The 18,633-nt window shown below is 36.3% G+C and overlaps 1 protein-coding gene and 1 long non-coding RNA gene across 11 annotated transcripts in view; one reads left to right on the forward strand and one right to left on the reverse strand.

Moving 5' to 3' along the window:
- KHDRBS2 (KH RNA binding domain containing, signal transduction associated 2) overlaps positions 1 to 18,633 on the forward strand; it is a 577,654-nt gene that overhangs the window by 355,413 nt on the left and 203,608 nt on the right. For all 10 annotated transcript variants that reach the window (XR_013764976.1, XR_013764977.1, XR_013764978.1 and 7 more), the window contains exons 5-6: positions 5,484 to 5,611; positions 11,080 to 11,278. Coding sequence is in view for 3 of the 10 variants with exons in the window: in XM_079146741.1 (XP_079002867.1) it covers positions 5,484 to 5,611; positions 11,080 to 11,278 (327 nt within the window). In the remaining 7 variants the exon portion in view is untranslated. The remainder of the gene's footprint in view (positions 1 to 5,483; positions 5,612 to 11,079; positions 11,279 to 18,633) is intronic.
- The window catches only part of LOC306665335, an 811,245-nt gene that overhangs the window by 342,072 nt on the left and 450,540 nt on the right, over positions 1 to 18,633 (reverse strand). The window lies entirely within an intron of this gene.

The following is an 18,633-nucleotide window of genomic DNA, read 5'->3' on the forward strand; positions in this document are numbered from 1 at the left end:
CCTTTCTAATAATATTGCAAAATACCTGTACATAGTATGTATTGATATGATCTTATCCTTTGATGATTTTTGCATAGCAAGCAGTACAATTTTAATATTAGGGATAAAAAAAAAAGAACTTTCTTCAGTAACAGGAATCACTCACTAACAGTTTAAGATAAAAAGACCACAACATTGTGACTTTGTAGTATTCAGTCTCCATTGATGTGTTTTATACAGTCTTTACATAAACCTTATGCAGAGTCATGCACCAAGCAGATTCTTAATAAATCTTAATTGACTTGTCCTTTGACTATATTTCGTTAATGAGTTTTTCTGGTCCCAGGTCTGGGCCGATTAAAGCTTACCCTGTGTTGACTCAGAGATGTTATCTAATAGCCTAAGCTGCTTTTAGTAAATAATGTTTGGTTGTTTTCTGAAATAGTTTCCTAATCATCCCAACTCAGTTACAAGTATGGTATTGATACAGGACCCATACTCTGTTGTTTATTACCCTGGTCAAAGTGTCCTAACCTGAGTATTATAGACATCTAGGAAACGCAAGTGTCTTTGTCGTGGCCCAAAAGGATTACAGGCTACATTTCATTTCCCCCAGTGTCATCTGAATATCTTGGCATTGGCAGGACAGAAGCTACATTCACTGTTACCGGTGGTTATAATCACAGTTTTAAATGTGTGGCACCAATGGCCACTGGTGTCTCAGTAGAGGATATTTGGCAGGAAAATGGTCCCTGACTGTGCCCCTAGGTAGCCTATCTACACCTGCCATTACCTGGCATCTGATTGCAAGCGAAATAATCTTCCCAATTTGTATTTGGGCAAAATGCCATCATGACAGATTGTCAGGAGTGTACATAAGTGGGAAATTATGCATATACATTAAATGTGTGTACTGTGAGCATACGTCCTTTCTAGGAACATCCAAACATCTGTCTGCTCTGAGCTTCTATGTATGCTATTTACACCATATGCCGTCACAGTGGGAGGGCCCTGTCAGAAGCAAAAAAGCAGAGCTCATGAATTTCATGGAAATCGTTTCATGGGGTGAATTTGTCTCACCATGAGCAAAAGGATCATATAAAAATATTGTGAATATCTTTGTTATTATTTCAAGTAGTAAGTTTTAGAAAGTGATTTTGGTAGCCAAAAAAGCAAAAAATTTTAACATTACAGAAAATTTGAATCAGTTCCTATTACAACACTCCTAAACTACTTGTGATTGCCCATATTCTGTCTCACACATCCCACCACACACATACTGACATTAATTTGTTCATTGTTGCCACACTTCCTTTGTGCCAAAAAAATTGTTCTAATCTCTGACTCAAGTGTGGTTTATGTTTACCCACTTCTGTGAGTCCTTCCTATGTCCTAATTAAGTGAAATGTTGAAAAAATATTGGTCAACTTGCCAGAAACACTGATCATTTCCTTTTTTGGCAATCAATCAGTTTAATATTCAGTGTACTATAGCCATTTTTAAGTAGGAGAGCAGCAAGTAGACAGGTGTCATCATGGTGCAAGGTATGTTGAATGCAATAGGCTTCACCAGCATTATCATGAAAGAGTTTATCAAAGCTCTCAACTTTGTAAACTTAGGAACAATTAACAATTAACTTTATGTTAATTGGGTCTTCCAAGAAGCAGATGCCAAAATGGCATTGAACACATCAGAATTGTATTAGGGAAGATGCTCTCATTTAAAAAAAAAAAAATTAATTTTTGAGAAGCCAAAGAAGGCTGGAGAACCCTGCTGCCACAATGCCCTGACCCCAAGGATAGAGATGTGGGAAACTCCTAGTGCAATTCTTGGTGCAATGAAATTAAAAGATAGTTCATCAATGCTGAAAAAGGATCTTGGAGGTGTAGAGGTGTCTTGCATCTCCAGGAATGGTCCCATCTTTGCATCCCAACACATTTTGTCATCAGCTGAGGGAAGTCATGGGTGGCAACAGGATTGCAGAGCATAGCTCCTGGGCTTCTTGGACAATTACACCTGCAGTTACTGGTCTTTGTTCTCTTGACCACCGCAACTCTGGAAGATGGGTCAACTCTTAAAATAGAGTGTTTCTATCCAAACTCCTATAAAAGTCTAATTATATATAAATAATTGTGATTTTGCTTCTATTAAGGCTCAATCTTCAGTGTCAACTATTCATATTAATTTCCTAGACAGAAATCTAGGAGCTGAATTCTAGTGCAGTTGAATTGGTGAGCATGGATGCTGAACAAAGAGACTTAAGAGCTGGTATAACACAAGGCCTGGCCTCCAGACATACTAACTTCCAAGTAAGGCTCTCTGCTCCAAGAAACATACAGAAAACCTCTAGGTCCAAACCCTCCCTTCTGACAGGGCCAGAAACAGACTGCCTTAAGATGCCTCTCTTGTTTGTTTCTCATGCTGACTAGTCCTCTCTGTATTTGGTAGTTTTTACTCAAATCACAATACTTAATGGGTTGGAGCACTGATTTATTATCTGATTTTCCAGGTTCTGCATTTTGCTAGGTGACTTTTCTGTTTCCTCTGGCTTGACTGGTACTGGATGGTCTAGAATGTCCTCACTTATGTTCTGGGGACTCAGGTTAGAATGCAGGAAGGGCAAGGATGACTGGATGCTCTCTTCACAGGTTCTCTTCTCTGCAGAAAGCTAGCCTAGGCTTCTTCACCTGGTAGCATAAAGATTTTCAGTGACAAGAGGGTGCATAAGTACTTTTCCAGTCTACTTTTGTTGTGATTTTTTAAATTGCATTATTAGTTGAACAAATCATATGACCAATCCCAGAGTCAGAGTGGTGGTGGGAACTCTCTAGGGGATGGCTGCAGGAAGCCTTGAACAAGTTGGGAATTATTCTGTCACTGTCCCATTACCATGTTGCTCTTCCTCCTCCTTGTCCTCTACTTCTTCCTCCTTGTCCTCGTACCCGTTCTCCTCTTCCTTTTTACCTTCCTCCTTCTTCATCCAATTTGTGATTGTATAATGAAAGAGACCACATCTATATTCTGATATCTTCATATTTTAGCACACAAATATTTATGCTCTAAGGTACACATTTACATATACTGAATTCAGATGCAATTTGCTCATCTGTATCTCAGCCCTCATTATGGTCAACGATGTCAATTTCCCTCTTCTTATAATTCACATGGACCCTGAGTGGATATGGGCTTTCCTCAGAAAGGAGGCTACAAATGTCTCCCTTACATCAATAATGTTACATGTAAAAATTATGAGATTGGTGTCTCATTTTGATGGTGACTGGTCAGTTCACTCAGGAGTAGCAATTCGTTGCATTCCTGATCCTAATAAAATAATACACATTTATTCTTCAGTTTAGTTGATGCCTGAATGTGAAAATTAGGAGGTTGAAATTGAATAAAATATGACCTGTTAGAAACTGTAATTTTCTACTGTATGGCTCTTGTGTCAGCTGTGTCAAGGGCATTACCACTATAATCAGGTGCTGTAGAGGATAAAAATGAGACAGGCTAAAAATAAGAAAATAAATGTTTGGAGTGATTATCACGTTTGCTTGTAATAAAGGCAGTTTCTGGATCACGATGTAAAGCTGTGCTTTAGACACATTTAGCAAGCTAGGTGTATCCCTGCCAATTTCTAGACAGAGCTATGTGGTTGACTTGCATAGTCTTAATTTTATATAAAACATATACACATTATATGCAGAGCTAAATGGGTATTATTTACTGCAGATAATACACTTGACTTTTTGTCCCACATATAGGCCCATCCTCTGAAGATAGTTCTATTCTCATCTCCTAGATCCTTCTCTGGCAGGACAAAATCTACTAGATTGATTTCACTCAAACATATGTTTAAAGAAAAATAGTAGATCAGATTGGCCTTTTGGCACAAATAATCCATTACTCAATTTTGTACTTAACAGGTGTGTGTATGTGTGTGTGTGCGTGCATGCGCACGCATACGAGAAATAGATAAGATTGGTACTTTAAGGTAGCATTCCTTTGTAATGATTCGGGTCCACTTTTTATTTATTTATTTCTATTTGTTCTTTTTAGTTATACATGACAGTAGAGTATAATTTGACACTTACAAGAACATGGACTTCATTTTATTCTAATTAGGATTCCAAATTCACTGTAGTGCATTATATGAAAGTTACGTCAGATTAATTTCATTATCTTTCCTACTTATGTCTCCCCCACATTCCCTTCATTCTCCTTTGTGTAATCTACTGAACTGCTATTCCTTCCCCTCCTTATTATGTGTTAGCATTCCCATATTGGAGAGAACATTCAAAATTCGACCTTTGACTTTTGGGGCATTTGTTCACTTAGCATAATTGTCTCCAGATCCACCCATTTTCCAGTAAATGTCATAAATTCATTCTTTTTTATGACTGAGAAATATTCCATTTGTGTGTATATGTGTGTATGTGTGTGTGTGTGTGTGTATATATATGATATATATATATGATATATATCAAATTTTCTTTATCCATTCATCAGTTAAAGAGCACTTCAGTTGATTCCATAGCTTAGCTATTGTGAATTGAGCTTTTATTAACATTAATGTGGCTGCATCACTGTAGTATGCTGATTTTAAGTCCAGGAATGGAATAACTGGGTCAAATGGTGGTTCCATTCCAAGTTTTCTGAGGAATCTCCATGTTGGTCCACTCTTAAATCAAATGATTGACACATTTCCACACTGATGAAGGAGAAAGACAGTTCCTTTGACTTTAACTTAATCTCTGACTGTTACTGTGAAATTTGTCTTTTATTATGGTTCTCACTGTACATAAGCTCAGTGCTAAACTACATAGGAGATTCCTTGTTTTTGAATGTTGCTTATCAGGTTATTGGGTGGAACTTCATCACATCTGCTTCCCAGTTGTGAGAAGGTAGATCATATTATTGCATATTTGTATGATTTTAATATATCTATAGTATTCCCATATCAGAGAGAACAGTCAAAATATATACATTCAAAAAATACATGTATACACACACACACACACACACACACACACACACACACACATATATATATTTTTACTTATTTATTTATTTATTTATTTTCTGGGCCTTAGGATTAACCCCTTTTGGTTTACATATCAGGAGCTACTTGAAAGTTAGGCAGTCATTCATAATCTACACACAGTTATTCAAATGATTTTTTTTTAGCAATCATGTTGACAGTCATAACGAAAGTACATTCCCAGTTCTTGTTCTGTGTTACTATCTTCCCTTTTCCAGCCAAAACCTGTAGTGATATCCTGTAGTGCAGTCCTGTGGAGTACTTTCTTGATAAAAGAAGCAACTTCCATTTCTTAATACAAGAATGGGAATTTAAAAGTGTATACACTTTTTTTATATTACCTTAGATATTTTATATAAGACTTCAGAAAACAAATTTGAAGTTTCTTTTCTTCTTGAGTTTTTGTTTGTTAATTCTAAGATCCCCGTGTCCCATTTTAACTCATCAAGTATATTTTTTCTTCCAGGACTACAATGATGAAATTCGTCAGGAACAATTACGTGAATTATCTTACTTAAATGGCTCAGAAGACTCTGGTCGTGGCAGAGGTATTAGAGGCAGAGGGATTCGAATAGCTCCCACAGCTCCTTCAAGGTACATAGTTCTTACTTTAAATAAATAAATAGCAAAGGAGGAAGGCATCTGATTTTTCCTTGCTTTACCATGTTCATAGCAAGTAATAAATAAAAGCATCATGAACATTCTCTCCACTACAATAGAAACAATAAGAAAAAAATAATTATAGCATGTAAGACCTTAACATATGTTAATTCACTACACCCTTTGTACCAGATGATAACTGCTAATACAGGTAAGAAATTGAGGTACAAAATCTTGCATGAAATCTTACCTAATTCTTACAGGCAGTTTGACTCCAAATTCAGTGCATGCATGTGTGTGTGTATGTGTGTGTGTGTAACTACCCTTAGAAAATAAGGCAGTGAGCCTGAGACTTTTCACTTTTTTCTTCTATCTCCAGGACTAGGGCACACAGATGATAGAAGTGTCTCCTCTGTAAACCAGAATGACTTTGCATGAAGGGAAACTATATGTTTATCTGTGTTTAAATGGTCCTTGAATTGATATAGTCTTACCAGAGAGAGAGACAGAGAGACAGAGACAGAAAAAGATACAGATAATACCTATTCATCAGCCAAGAAAGCCAGAAACTTACTTCTTGAACAACTGATGTTAAAGGATCAGGGAGGATTTGGAGCAAATTTTGTCATGTGCTTGTATGAATGTGTCACAATGAGCCCCACTACTATGTATAATTATAATGCACTAATAAAAACATCAAAAGAAAAGAAATACACATAAAAATGTTGTGTAAAGTTCAGCTATATTTGACTCTTCAAGATCCTTGGAGATCAGAGTCTTCCTTGATTTTGTTCACTTCACAAAGAAATTGGAATTTTTCTGTATCAGAAATTGTTTTGTAGAAGTCCATGTTAGTCAAGCTTTCAGTAGAAGATATTGATTTACAAAGAAGTAAAGCAAAAAATACTCTTTTTCTTCACACATAGATAGTATTATTTATGTGTTCCTTTCACCCTATTATAAGTAGGATTTAAATCTCTAGTGGGCACAGATCTAGAATAATATTGTGTATATCATGCAGAAATCATCTTAAGAGATACCAAGACACTTCACAGATTTGTTTCTTAAATTATACCCCAAATATTTTCAACTACCACTGCCAAAATATTACTGTTTTTCTATATTTTATTGGTGTATTATAATTATTCATAACTGTGGGATTTGTTGTTAAATAGTCATTATACACATGAGATAGCAATATAATTTTGCCAGTATCATTCCTAAGTATTTCCCCTTTCCCACCCCTAGCTCCCTTTCCTCTCCTCTTTTGATCTCCCTTCAATTTTCATGAGATCCTCCCTGCCAACCTTTCTTCTTCTTTTTCATTTCTAGTTTTTGCATATGAGAGACAATATAGGACACTTAACTTTCTGAGTTTTACTTATTTCACTTATTATAATGTTCTCAAGTTCTGTTCATTTTCCTGCAAATGACAATTTTATTCTTCTTTATGACTAAATAAAATTCCTCTCTCTCTCTCTCTCTCTCTCTCTCTCTCTCTCTCTCTGTATATATATATATATATATATATATATATATATAAATTACATTTTTTTATCCATTCACTCATTGGCAAACCCCTAGGCTATGTCACTAGTTTGACTATTGTGCTGTCATAAACATTGATGTGGTTGCATCACTGTAATATGCTGGTTTGAAATATTTTGGATATATACTGAGGAGTGGGATAATTGGGTCATATGGTGGTTCCATTCCTAGTTTTTTTGAGGATTGTCTAGAATATTTTAAAACTTCAAAAATGATTTGTTGAAAGTATATTTAGTTAGAAGAATTTATACTTTAATAAACATATCTATGATAACTAATCTTTCCATAATAATGCAAAGAAGAGTACAAAGCATTATATCTATATATTACAATGATAGCTTATTTTATATAACTGAAGAATGAAAATATATGAAAATTTTAGTACATATCAGAACATCTTGCATTGAGAGCAAGCAATGGAAAATGAAATTTGGAAGGCTTTGTTTACTATAGTGAAAACTAATGTAGTGTGTGTGTGTGTGTGTGTGTGTGTGTGTGTAACTGGGGGTTGAACCAGGTGGCACTCTGCCACTTAGCTACATCCACAGTCCTTTTTTGCATTTTATTTTGAGATTAGGGTTTCAACAAGTTGCCCAAGCTGGCCTAGAACTTGCAATCCTCCTGCATCGGTCTCCTGGGTAACCTAATAGAGTTTTTAAAAGGGAATAGTAATTATATTGAGAAGAGACTACTAAGTCATCACTATAGATAATAAACATTGGAGTGATTGGAAGACAGAGAAGCAGAGTGACAGAGACAAAGAGGATGATAGACTCATGGCAGGAAAGCCAGTGAACACAAGTCCATTTATCCAAGGTAGACAGAAATGAGCAGCACTTGGAGTATAGCAAGATAGAGCCAGAATAGAGATTCAGATTTATAGAAATTAATGTCATTTACATGTTGGAGAAGGGTGGTCCAGGACAAAAATATCTCTCTGATATCTGACTCGGTAAGAAATGTATACTATTAACAACTGAGATTGGGTGAAGGTCAAGTTAAATGAAGAATATAATTATTCCTGTTATCAATCCAAGATATATGGATGGCTAGCAGGACCTTGGACAGTGATTTATACTCTTTTTTTTTCCCTTTTTTTCTTAATTTTTAAAATAGCTATGAAGCGCTTACATGGCAAGTTTGTCAAGATATTTAAATTAGGTGATGCATATTAGGACACTGGTTTCCAAAATAGCCTGTACATTGGAATTACTGGAGGCTTCTTGACCCAGAGAGTGTGATTTACCTGGCCATGGGAAATCTGGAATTTTTAAAGCACCCTCAAGTAACCCTAATGTGCATAGAAGTTATGGAAGTTCTGATGTCAGGAGCATAAGGTAGGACACAGTATTATGACAGGGAGAAAATAGCCATCATTGGAATTATGGACTGCAGGGTTTAAATATAAGAGAATGAAAGAAGAATGAAGACAAAAATTGAAAACACCCATATTCATTGGACTAGAAGTTCATGAGGAGGCTAACGAGTAATAAAGTGGAAGGAGGGAAAGTGGAGAAAAGTATAAACGCTCAAAGAAACATTTTCCAAATAATACCTCACAATCTCAAATACGATAGGAGACACAGTGTCATGGTAACCAGAGAAAAGCCCAGTGGAGCTGGAAATCAGTTCACTGAAGTCTTGACATCTCAGCCAAGAGTGTTTTTGCAGCATGGGAAAGCAATGCTGGATTGCATTCGACTCAGGCATGAGCAGAAAGTGGAGAATTAAACATGGAAGATGTTCTTTGAAGAAGCAAGTAAAATAAAGGAAAGAATACTGTGGTGTCAGTTTGACTCTGAGCATTATCCTAAAATAGGAGATGTGATTCTTGAGTTGAATAGGAGGGAGCAAGGAGGCTAACATTCCAGAGAAAGCCATCATGTAGAGGAGGGAATGAGTCAGATTCAGGAGAAAGGATTGCTAGGGCTGCATTTGTGAGTCAGTTGATGAAGGAATGAAATGAAAAATTAGATTTGGATAGGAGCATCATTATTTTAGAGCAGGAAGAATGGTCATAAATTCAGATATCTGCGGTTTACTCATACTCATTCAAAAAATATACCTCAAGCCTAGGTAATTAAAATACTTACCCATGATTATTCAGTAGTATAGTGAGAACCATGTAATTTGTTATCAATATGTGGACATTGATGAGAGTATTAAAATGCTAAACTGAACAGGAAGCTAGGATAACACTTACAAAGCTAGGATATATGTTCATCTTGCTTATGAGGAAACAGGTGCTTGGAGGCCCAGTAAAGGTAAAATTGATATTTATATTCTTTTTTATAGATTTTTTTAATATTATGATGATAATATAGAATATTATATTCTTAGCTGTTGTCATGTTTGAAACCAGCACTGACTGAGCCTGTGGGTCTTTTGTATTTCACATCCCTCCCAATCTAAGAGAGTATTCTATATGCATTAGTTTACAGTAAGTTCTCAATTCATCAGCTCTATAATCTATGTAATATTTTTAAAAGCTTTTCCAGCATTCTTACTTTCACTTCTCAGAGCTCATTTTCTCCAAACAAGAAAGAGCCAGCTGACTGCTATTCATAGCAGAAAGCATAACCTGCGTCCCCATATGTAGGTGCAGCCAGACGGTGTGATTGTTGACATCCCAATGATCATCATTTTTCCCAAAGCTTTAGTGCTCCTGCTGAAAGCAGTGCTTTCTGAAGGCCAGCCTTTCAGACATAATAAAAAGTGAAATAACCATGTGTTTGCCCAAAGATTTCAGACAAACACTCAACCTTTCTAAAGACCTCAGAATACTATAGGACTTGGCTGCAACCATTTGATCTCACACTTTTAGTGCTGGTTACTTTTGTGTCAAGAACTGCAGTACAGAGTATTCAGTCTACTCTCTTTGTTGCAGAATACTAATGTCTTTCACTAGCACCATGGTTACCATATGAAAATATATTATGTCAGTGATTGCACCAACTCAGGGGTGACATGCATAGTGATAAGTCAGTGACAGCGAGTCATGATTTCAAGTGACCTCAAATTTAAGCTACTATAATCAGCAGGATGATATCACTATGGCTCAAGTTCCACAATTTATTAAAGTGCAGACAGATCATATTTTTGTAAATGACAACATTGCACACCACTATCAATAATCCCCTCCATGGAAGAGACAGAGACATACAGCAGCTCAGTTTTATAGATGGTCCAGTGAGCCATACATTAGGTGGTGCTCTGTTCTGGTGTTCCAGTGAAATAAGCCAATCCCCAAAGACCAGAGGTCGAATGTTCTGTCTGATATGTGGATGCTAACACACAACAAAGGGTGTGGGAGAATAGAAGTTCAGTGGATTAGACAAAGGGAAGGGAGAGGGGGGAGGGATAGCAATAGCAGACAGTGGAATGAATCAGATATAACTTTCCTATGTTCTTATATAAATACACCACAGTGAATCTCCACATCATGTACATCCACATGACAGGGATCCTAATTAGAATAAGATATACTCTATATTTGTATAATTATATCAAAATAGATTCTACTGTCATGTATAACTAAAAAGAACAAGTAAAAAAGACAAAGAATGAATAAATATATGAACACAGAAAAAATGGAGTATAATCACAGTGGGCTTTTGTTTTCTGATTTTCATTTTGGCTTTGGTGTTTCAGTAGACAATATGAAAGTATTTTGCATGGTTTATATAACTAAGACTTAGTACTCACAGGTTGTGTCTTACTGTGAATGCCAGAACACATCTCTACTGATCACACGCACACACGCACACACACACATACACACACCCAGAGACATGCACACATAAAGCAAGATAAAATTGGATTCTCACATTGTCTGGGATCCCTGAGATGAGTATCTGTTGTCATCCTTCTCTCCCATCACCTTTCCTTATCTGCATTTTACCTGTTTTTCCTAGGGGCCGTGGGGGTGCCATTCCTCCTCCCCCACCTCCTGGACGAGGTGTTCTCACCCCTCGAGGGACCACTGTGACCCGCGGAGCTCTTCCAGTGCCCCCGGTAGCAAGAGGCGTCCCTGCCCCTCGAGCCCGGGGGGCACCAACAGTGCCAGGATACAGGGCACCCCCTCCTCCAGCCCATGAGGCTTATGAAGAATATGTAAGTACCCTTGAGAAATGCATTGTGAGGAAGAGTTAAATTGGTTGATTAACTAAGCCCCCAAAACACTCATATGCTATGAATACGCGAGGTCATGCCATTTGCCAAAGATTTAAGCACTGCATTTACATGAAAGCATTTTGACTAGAAGCTTTCGTTTTACAAGTATGAGCATTGTTGTTAGTGGCACTTCACTAGCTTGAATTTTAAGAATCAGACTGTCATGAGGTTGTCTTATCTTTAGAAGATTTGGTCAGATTTCACATGAGAAATAATTGTAAACATAATATGAATCATCATATATTCAGAGAATTCTCCAGGGTCATGATAAAGATTACCATAAATTTCAGAAGTACTTCACAAATGCATTGTGATTGTGTTATAAACTGTTAATAATGTAAGACCAGGTGGCTGGTCTTTCATTTGCATCCCCTTCCTCTTTCTTTCGTTAATTGAAAGATAAAGAATTGGCATATAGAACCTAAAAATATAGAATGGACACAAGAAACACAGTGTCCCTGAGTATTCCCCTACTTTCCATCCACTGTATCTCTAGGTCACATTTTGTGTCTGAACACCTTCTGACATTTAGTTCAGGTCATTTGTGTTCTGCTAGTCACATTGGTATTATACTATTTGTGCCCATTTGTCCTGCTAGACTGTGGCACTTGAAAAGGGGAGTTTCCTATCTACTTTCTATAGTTATGTAATCCTAGGAAGTCCACTGTAAATGTTAAATTGAATTGATGCAAACAGATTACCATCTTATCAAAGAAAGCTCTTCTGCCCTTAACCTTTCCCGTATGCCCATCGCCTGATATGAGTTTCAGTCAACCACCCACTGACATGCTGTCCTCTTAAATGTCTTCCTTAAATTATTATTCATTAACTACAAACTCTTCAAGGACAGTTACTTTCATATGATGGGCACTCAAAACATACATATTTCATGGACTGGCTAATAACCAGTCAAAACTTAATCAGAAAATAAAGTGAATGTGGTTGACAGGTGCCACTAAGAATACATTAATACCTAGCATTTGCTAGTATTTAAGAATGAGGTTATTGCTTAAATATGACTTATATCTACAAGAGTGAAGCAAAATTAAAGGTCCATTGCTACCCTAACAGGTGAAATGTGTTCATCTGTAGTGTACTTTAAAATCGGATATCAATATTTAAAATCTTAGACAACCTTAAATTTGCAAAATCAGAAGCAGAAAATTTATTCTATACTGTATAAATAAGCCCACAAGTATGAAAACACAAGGCTAGCCCTTGATTTGCTACCTCTTACCTGAAACATAGTATTTGCAAAATACTATGTACTTTTCAAATGAATGAATTAATTCACCACAGGTATGTGGTATCATTTTTCATCTCTGGAGAACAATTTAGCTCACAGTTTTTAAGTATATTGCCACTAAAGTGTTTTTGTCCTCCAATTACAGCTTTAAACGGTCAGATCTTTTTATCGAAAATTAAAAATGGGAAAAAAATCTTTTCAGGTCACAGCAGTCAACACTGTTATTAATCAAAGGGCTTATATGGCATATTTGGCACTTCAAAAGAGAGCAAGACTGGCAAAACAGAACTGTAGTCTTTCTTGTACAATCCAACTGATAATGAATGAATCACTGGAAGATGAGGCAAATAAGAGTAAACTATAAAGGCACAAGTACATCATGAAAACATGGGTGAAGAAGGTTGTATTTTGAATGTGGAAATTTAGAAGGTCTCTGAAGTGGGAACTTTCAAGTCCTAAATTAAGCAGTGTCTAGACTGAGGGGCTTCCTCTGTCAGCAGCCTCACTGACAGAAGAAAGAGCAATGGTAAATGTCCTGATATAGAACTTGCTTGAAATATTTGGGGATCAGCAAAAAGGAGATTAGAGCTGAAGCAGAATGTGTGAGGAGAGGAGGTAAATAAGGTCCGAGGGGTGCTATTGAAGTGTTCTGAGCAGGACAGTGACATGGCCAAATTCATATCTTAAAAGGTTTGTTCCTCCAACAACATGGTGAATAGCATCTGAGGATGGGGTGGGCATGGGTGTGGAGACAGGACATTGTAATTAATCACAGTATCCCCCAATGGCAGAACAAGGGCTTAGAGGACATGAGAAGAGATCTGATTCTAAACGTCCTGTGAAAATGGTCTGTTAGGATTTGGTGGTAGACGAGAGGTGAGATGTGCAAAAGAAAGCCCAGTGAAGGATGGATTGTTTTCTGATGGTTTCATGGTTAACAAGGTACTTGAAATGAGCACCTGAGTTAAACTGAGGGATCATTTATTAGAATGACAAGTACCACAAGGGGAGTTGGAAGTTCAGTATCAGATCCTGTTAAATGAAGAAATTTGCCCTGCAGAAAAGTCTTTAGTGTTTCTAAAGGATGCACAGAATGTGGACTTCTGAAGTGGAAAGTATCATCCCTGGATTTCAATTCATTATTAAGTAATTTTATAAACACACAGAGACTTAGATTTCTCTTCTTTTTTATTTGTTATTTTTAGCTGTACATGACAGTAGGGTGTATTTTGACATATTATACATACATGGAGTGCAACCCATTCTAATTTGGATCCCATTCTTGTGGTTGTACATGATGTGGAGTTTCACTGGTCATGAATTCGTATATGAACATAGGAAAGTTATGTCATATTCATTTTACTGTCTTTCCTACTTCCATCCACCCTCCCTTTCCTTCATCCCCCTTTGTTTAATCCAATGAACTTCAATACTTCCCCTCCATATCCTCTCTTGTTATGGGTTATTATTCCACATATAACAGGAAACATTTGGCCTTTGGTTTTTTGGGATTGACTTATTTCACTTAGCATCATAGTCTACAGTTCCATCTGCTTACTGGCAAATGCCATAATTTCATTCTTCCTTATGGCCGAGTAATATCCAATTGTGTATATGTACCACATTTTCTTTATCCATTCATCTATTGAAGGGCACCTAGGTTGGTTCCATAATAAAATTGCCATTTTGAAACTTTCCAAGTCACATATTTTTCTGATTCCTGTGAACACACTTGCAATTTCAGTTTCTTTGATCTGACAATCAATAACTTTAACAACAATCTGAATACATGTTTCAAGGAAAGTTTTCATATGCAAATGTTGCAATTGTACCTTATTTCAGTATCATTTCTTTGTTAATTCCATATCAAAGAAAATAAACTTGCTATTTGCACTAAATGAAAAAAAATTGGTGTGATTACATCACTATAAAATGCTGATTTTAAGTCCTTTGAGTATAAGCTCGAGGAATGGAATAACTAGGTTAAATGGTAGTTCCATTCCATGTTTTCTAAGGAATCTCCCTGTTAGTTTCCATAGTGGTTGCACCAATTTGCAGTTGCACCAGCAATGTGTGAGTAAAATTTATTCCCCCATTCTTGCCAGCATTTATTGTAATTTATATTCTTGATAATTGCCATTCTGATTGGAGGGAGATGAAATCTCAGTGTATTTTTAATTTACATTTCTCTAATAGCTAGAGATGTCGAACATTTTTTCATATATTTTTGACCCTTCCTATTTATTGTTATCTGTTCTTTTTAATGGGGATAATCATTTCAGCTTCCCAAGTCTGTATTGACAATTAGAAATAAATATCCATAAACATAAGTATGCATAATGTCTAGAGTATTTAAGGCATTCAATAAAAGGTAACTTACATAAAATTCCATAACATATTATTCTTTTAGTAATATCTGAAGCTGTAGATCTACTAAAATCAGAAATGTTTACCTATTTTGTGTATTAATTTGGCATTATTGATTTTAAATAGCAGAAGCACTTGGAATCTCTTTTAGAGAAATATAATTTTTTTTTTTTAAATGAGGGCAGAGAACGTTATATGAATGTGAATTCATGAGACTAGTAACAGCAATGACATCAGACCTCAAGAAGGATCTGGACCAAGGAACTAGAAAACTAGCAGGAATCTCTCCCCTCTTTCATCTCTGTTTTCTTGAATTATAAGTTCCTTCCATTTTTACCTGCAGATTTTATTTTGGGGCTTTTCTGATGACTTGACAGATATGGCATTCCAGGGTGGCCACATTTATATATCCAGCTTTAGTAACCAACAGATACTGACTACCTGGCCATCTCAGTCCTAATTCAGATACCCAAGTGAGAGAACTGTGATTAGCCAGGCTTGTCAGGTGTGAGTATTAGAGACTCTGACTACAGTGAGGAACTCATTCAAAATTAGATCTAGAATCTACTATTAATCAGTCACCAATGGCAAGGGAAGGGCAGGGGTAAAGTTCACACACTATAAAAATGGTTGTTAAGCCCCAACTCCAAGGATAATATGAGGAGAGATACTAGTTTACATAAAATATGATGAATTCAGCAGACAACCCAAAATGTCTCTATAATAACATATCTTTGATGACAGGAAAAAGTGTACAGTGTTTTTTCAGAATCCTTATGTTTTATTGAAATCTGACACCTATCATATTTTAATTGTTTCCCTAAAAACTATTCAGTGACTGCCCATGAAGTTTAATACATGACTGATAAGCTGCTGGCAGCAATCTTTGAAGTGCTCTGTACTAAACCAGATTACACTCAAGAGCTGCTACTCTCCACTCTAATTTTAGACTATTGATTCCTCTGTAAGGGGTAAGAAAAACAAAAGTTTAAGTGTCTCAATAACAAAATAATAGCACCATGCTGAGCTGATGGTGAAAAATCTCAAAGGAGTTCTTAACTCTCAGATAAAATTTCTTAGAAAAGGTTCCCTTTATTATAAATCACACTATGAGTCAATTCACTCTTTAGACTTCTTTCTTTCCTGCTGAGTTGCAGCATTAAGTTTCTGACCACATAGAATGCATATAGGTAATCAAATCCACTCCTTGCAGCTGGCCTCATGAGAAACAGCTTACAGTAATTGAGATTGCTGTTTTAAAACCATCATTAGTGTTAGAGGAGTCTAAAAAAATGTGAATTTTAGTTTAAGTGTTAACATATTCTAACCCAGACTTTAAATATTTTAAAACTTCTTTTCATTGACCTTCTGCTAAGAAGAATACATTTGCATATTATAGATCCATCTTTGTGATTGAAGTATGTTTGGAGTATTAAAAAGCAAATTTCAACAAAAATTCCCATAGACCAAAATATTAAGACCTACCAGTGGATATTTAAAGAGTAAAATAAAACTAAAAATATTAAATAAAAGCTGTTTCCTGTCACTGTGTATTAATTCACTTAATATCTCAATCAACTAGTTGTTGATTTTACTATTTTATGAGATCAGGACACTGAAACTTAGTATTGAGAGTGTACCCACTTTTCCATGTCCAGAGCTCATGTATCTTTATTACATACTGCTTTCTCAGTAAAAGATCATAAAATGTGCTACACAATATTTATCTCAGAGAGACCTACCACATGTGTGTAAAGAACATTCATACTTCATGATCCTATCTAGACAACTATCAGTGTTCAAATCTCCAAGGCAACACTTAAGACATCTCCCAAACCATCCATGAACATCTGGAACTACAGATAATTCAGTACCTCCAGACAGTGGGTGCTGGAGATGTGGTTATGGACTGTGGTTAAAGAGACACTAAAACATATGTCATGTGTTGGGAGAGACCAAGCTAGTCCAGTGACTAACATCCTGTGTACTTGCCATTTGGGGCTTCTACTCTGTCCTCTACTTAAAGTCATTTTTGTTTTTATCTTCTGTGTATAAGATTTCATACACCCTAAAAGTAGAAAGTATTTGTTAAATATATCTTTGCAGTTAGTGCTAAAGAAAGGGCTTCCTAGTGCATGCCTGTAATCCCAGCAACTCTCGAGGCTGAGGCAGGAGGATCGAGAGTTCAAAGCCAGCCTCAGTAAAAGCAAGGCACTAAGCAACTCAGTGAGACTTTGTTTCTAAATAAAATACAAAATAGGCCTGAGGACGTGACTCAGTGGTTGAGTGCCACTGAGTTCAATCCCTGGTACCCAAATAAATCAATCAATAAATACAGTGCTTAGTAATAGCAATTAAATTGAACCCACTTATGCTATTTTTAGAAAGATGTTATACATATGCATACTAACATAATATACATATACATATACATAGATATTGAATGAATGACAATAGAACATAGAATATATTGTGTCAAATATGTTACTCCAGTAAAGGGAATTATCCCTCAGGCCATCCATATTTTAGAAAATCTCCAAGAGAGCAAAGAAATCCACCACAGAAGACTGGAACAATAGGAATAACTTTGAGAAGTAGAGAGAAAAGACACCATTTAAAGGGAATGGCAAGGGCAAAGACAAGTAAAGGAACCTTGCAAAGCAAATCTAAGGAATCTGGGAAAACAGTTTAGTGAAACAAAGTTCATTTAAGACAGCTATGGAAATAATGCAGGAGAGAAGAGAGTAGGGTTACAAAGTCACCTTGAAGGCTGAGGTTGCAACTTCACTTATCCTACTGAAAAATCCACCTGAAAGTCTCTGAGCATAAGTCAAACTAAGATTTGGAGAAAACTTTAATTCTCAATTGTTTGGAGTGGGTTGAAGAAGAGAATGGACGAAGGGGAAATTTGTGGAATTGACCACAGTTTGTCTTCCTGAGATATGGCCTTAGCCCTAAGCACCAGAATGGGATGGGAGGCTAAAATAAAGCTAAGGATGAAGACAATGGGGTTGGATGAAAAGTGGATGTGGAAAGAGTAAGAAAAAGCCACCACCGCTCACTCAAAGTGATGTCATCTCCACATGTGGGGTGAGGGATAAGTGAGCCTGGCTATTTGTGAGATAGTGCTCAGTAGAATTTCTGTTAGACATTAACTTAGTTTGGGTTTAATAAAATATTTGCTATTTGTATAATTTAAGTACTGCTACAATTCTGTCTTAGAAATGATTCTAGAAATGCTCTTAGCCTTTCGCCTGGGGGCGTGGCCCATATATTCATGTACAGAGGGCTTACTGCTCTCTGTGAACTGTACTACTGAGGCAGGAAGAATGGGTTGGTGGAGGGAAAGACAAATTTGAATTGTATTGAGCAGCATCTATTCAGTGGAAAACTCTTCCACCTCATTCAGCTCAGCTATGAAAGAGATGATGAGGCTTCCCCAAATTTGACAAAAATATTGTCTATAACAAAACCAGTAATAAGATGTGAAGTGAAAAAAAATTTTTCAAATCCTGAATAACAAAAGGTGCTTTTTTTCCTCTTGATGAAACTAGAGAAGGCACCTTGAATTTTCTATTTTTATATAGAAAATATTACAAAATTATTGCCATATTAGAAGATGATTGAAAGATTATGCCTCCGCAAAATAGGAGGAAAGTATAGGGATCTTTTAAATAATAAA

Source organism: Sciurus vulgaris, assembly GCF_902686455.1.
Source record: "Sciurus vulgaris genome assembly, chromosome: 7".
In the NCBI taxonomy this organism is placed as follows: Eukaryota; Metazoa; Chordata; class Mammalia; order Rodentia; family Sciuridae; genus Sciurus; species Sciurus vulgaris.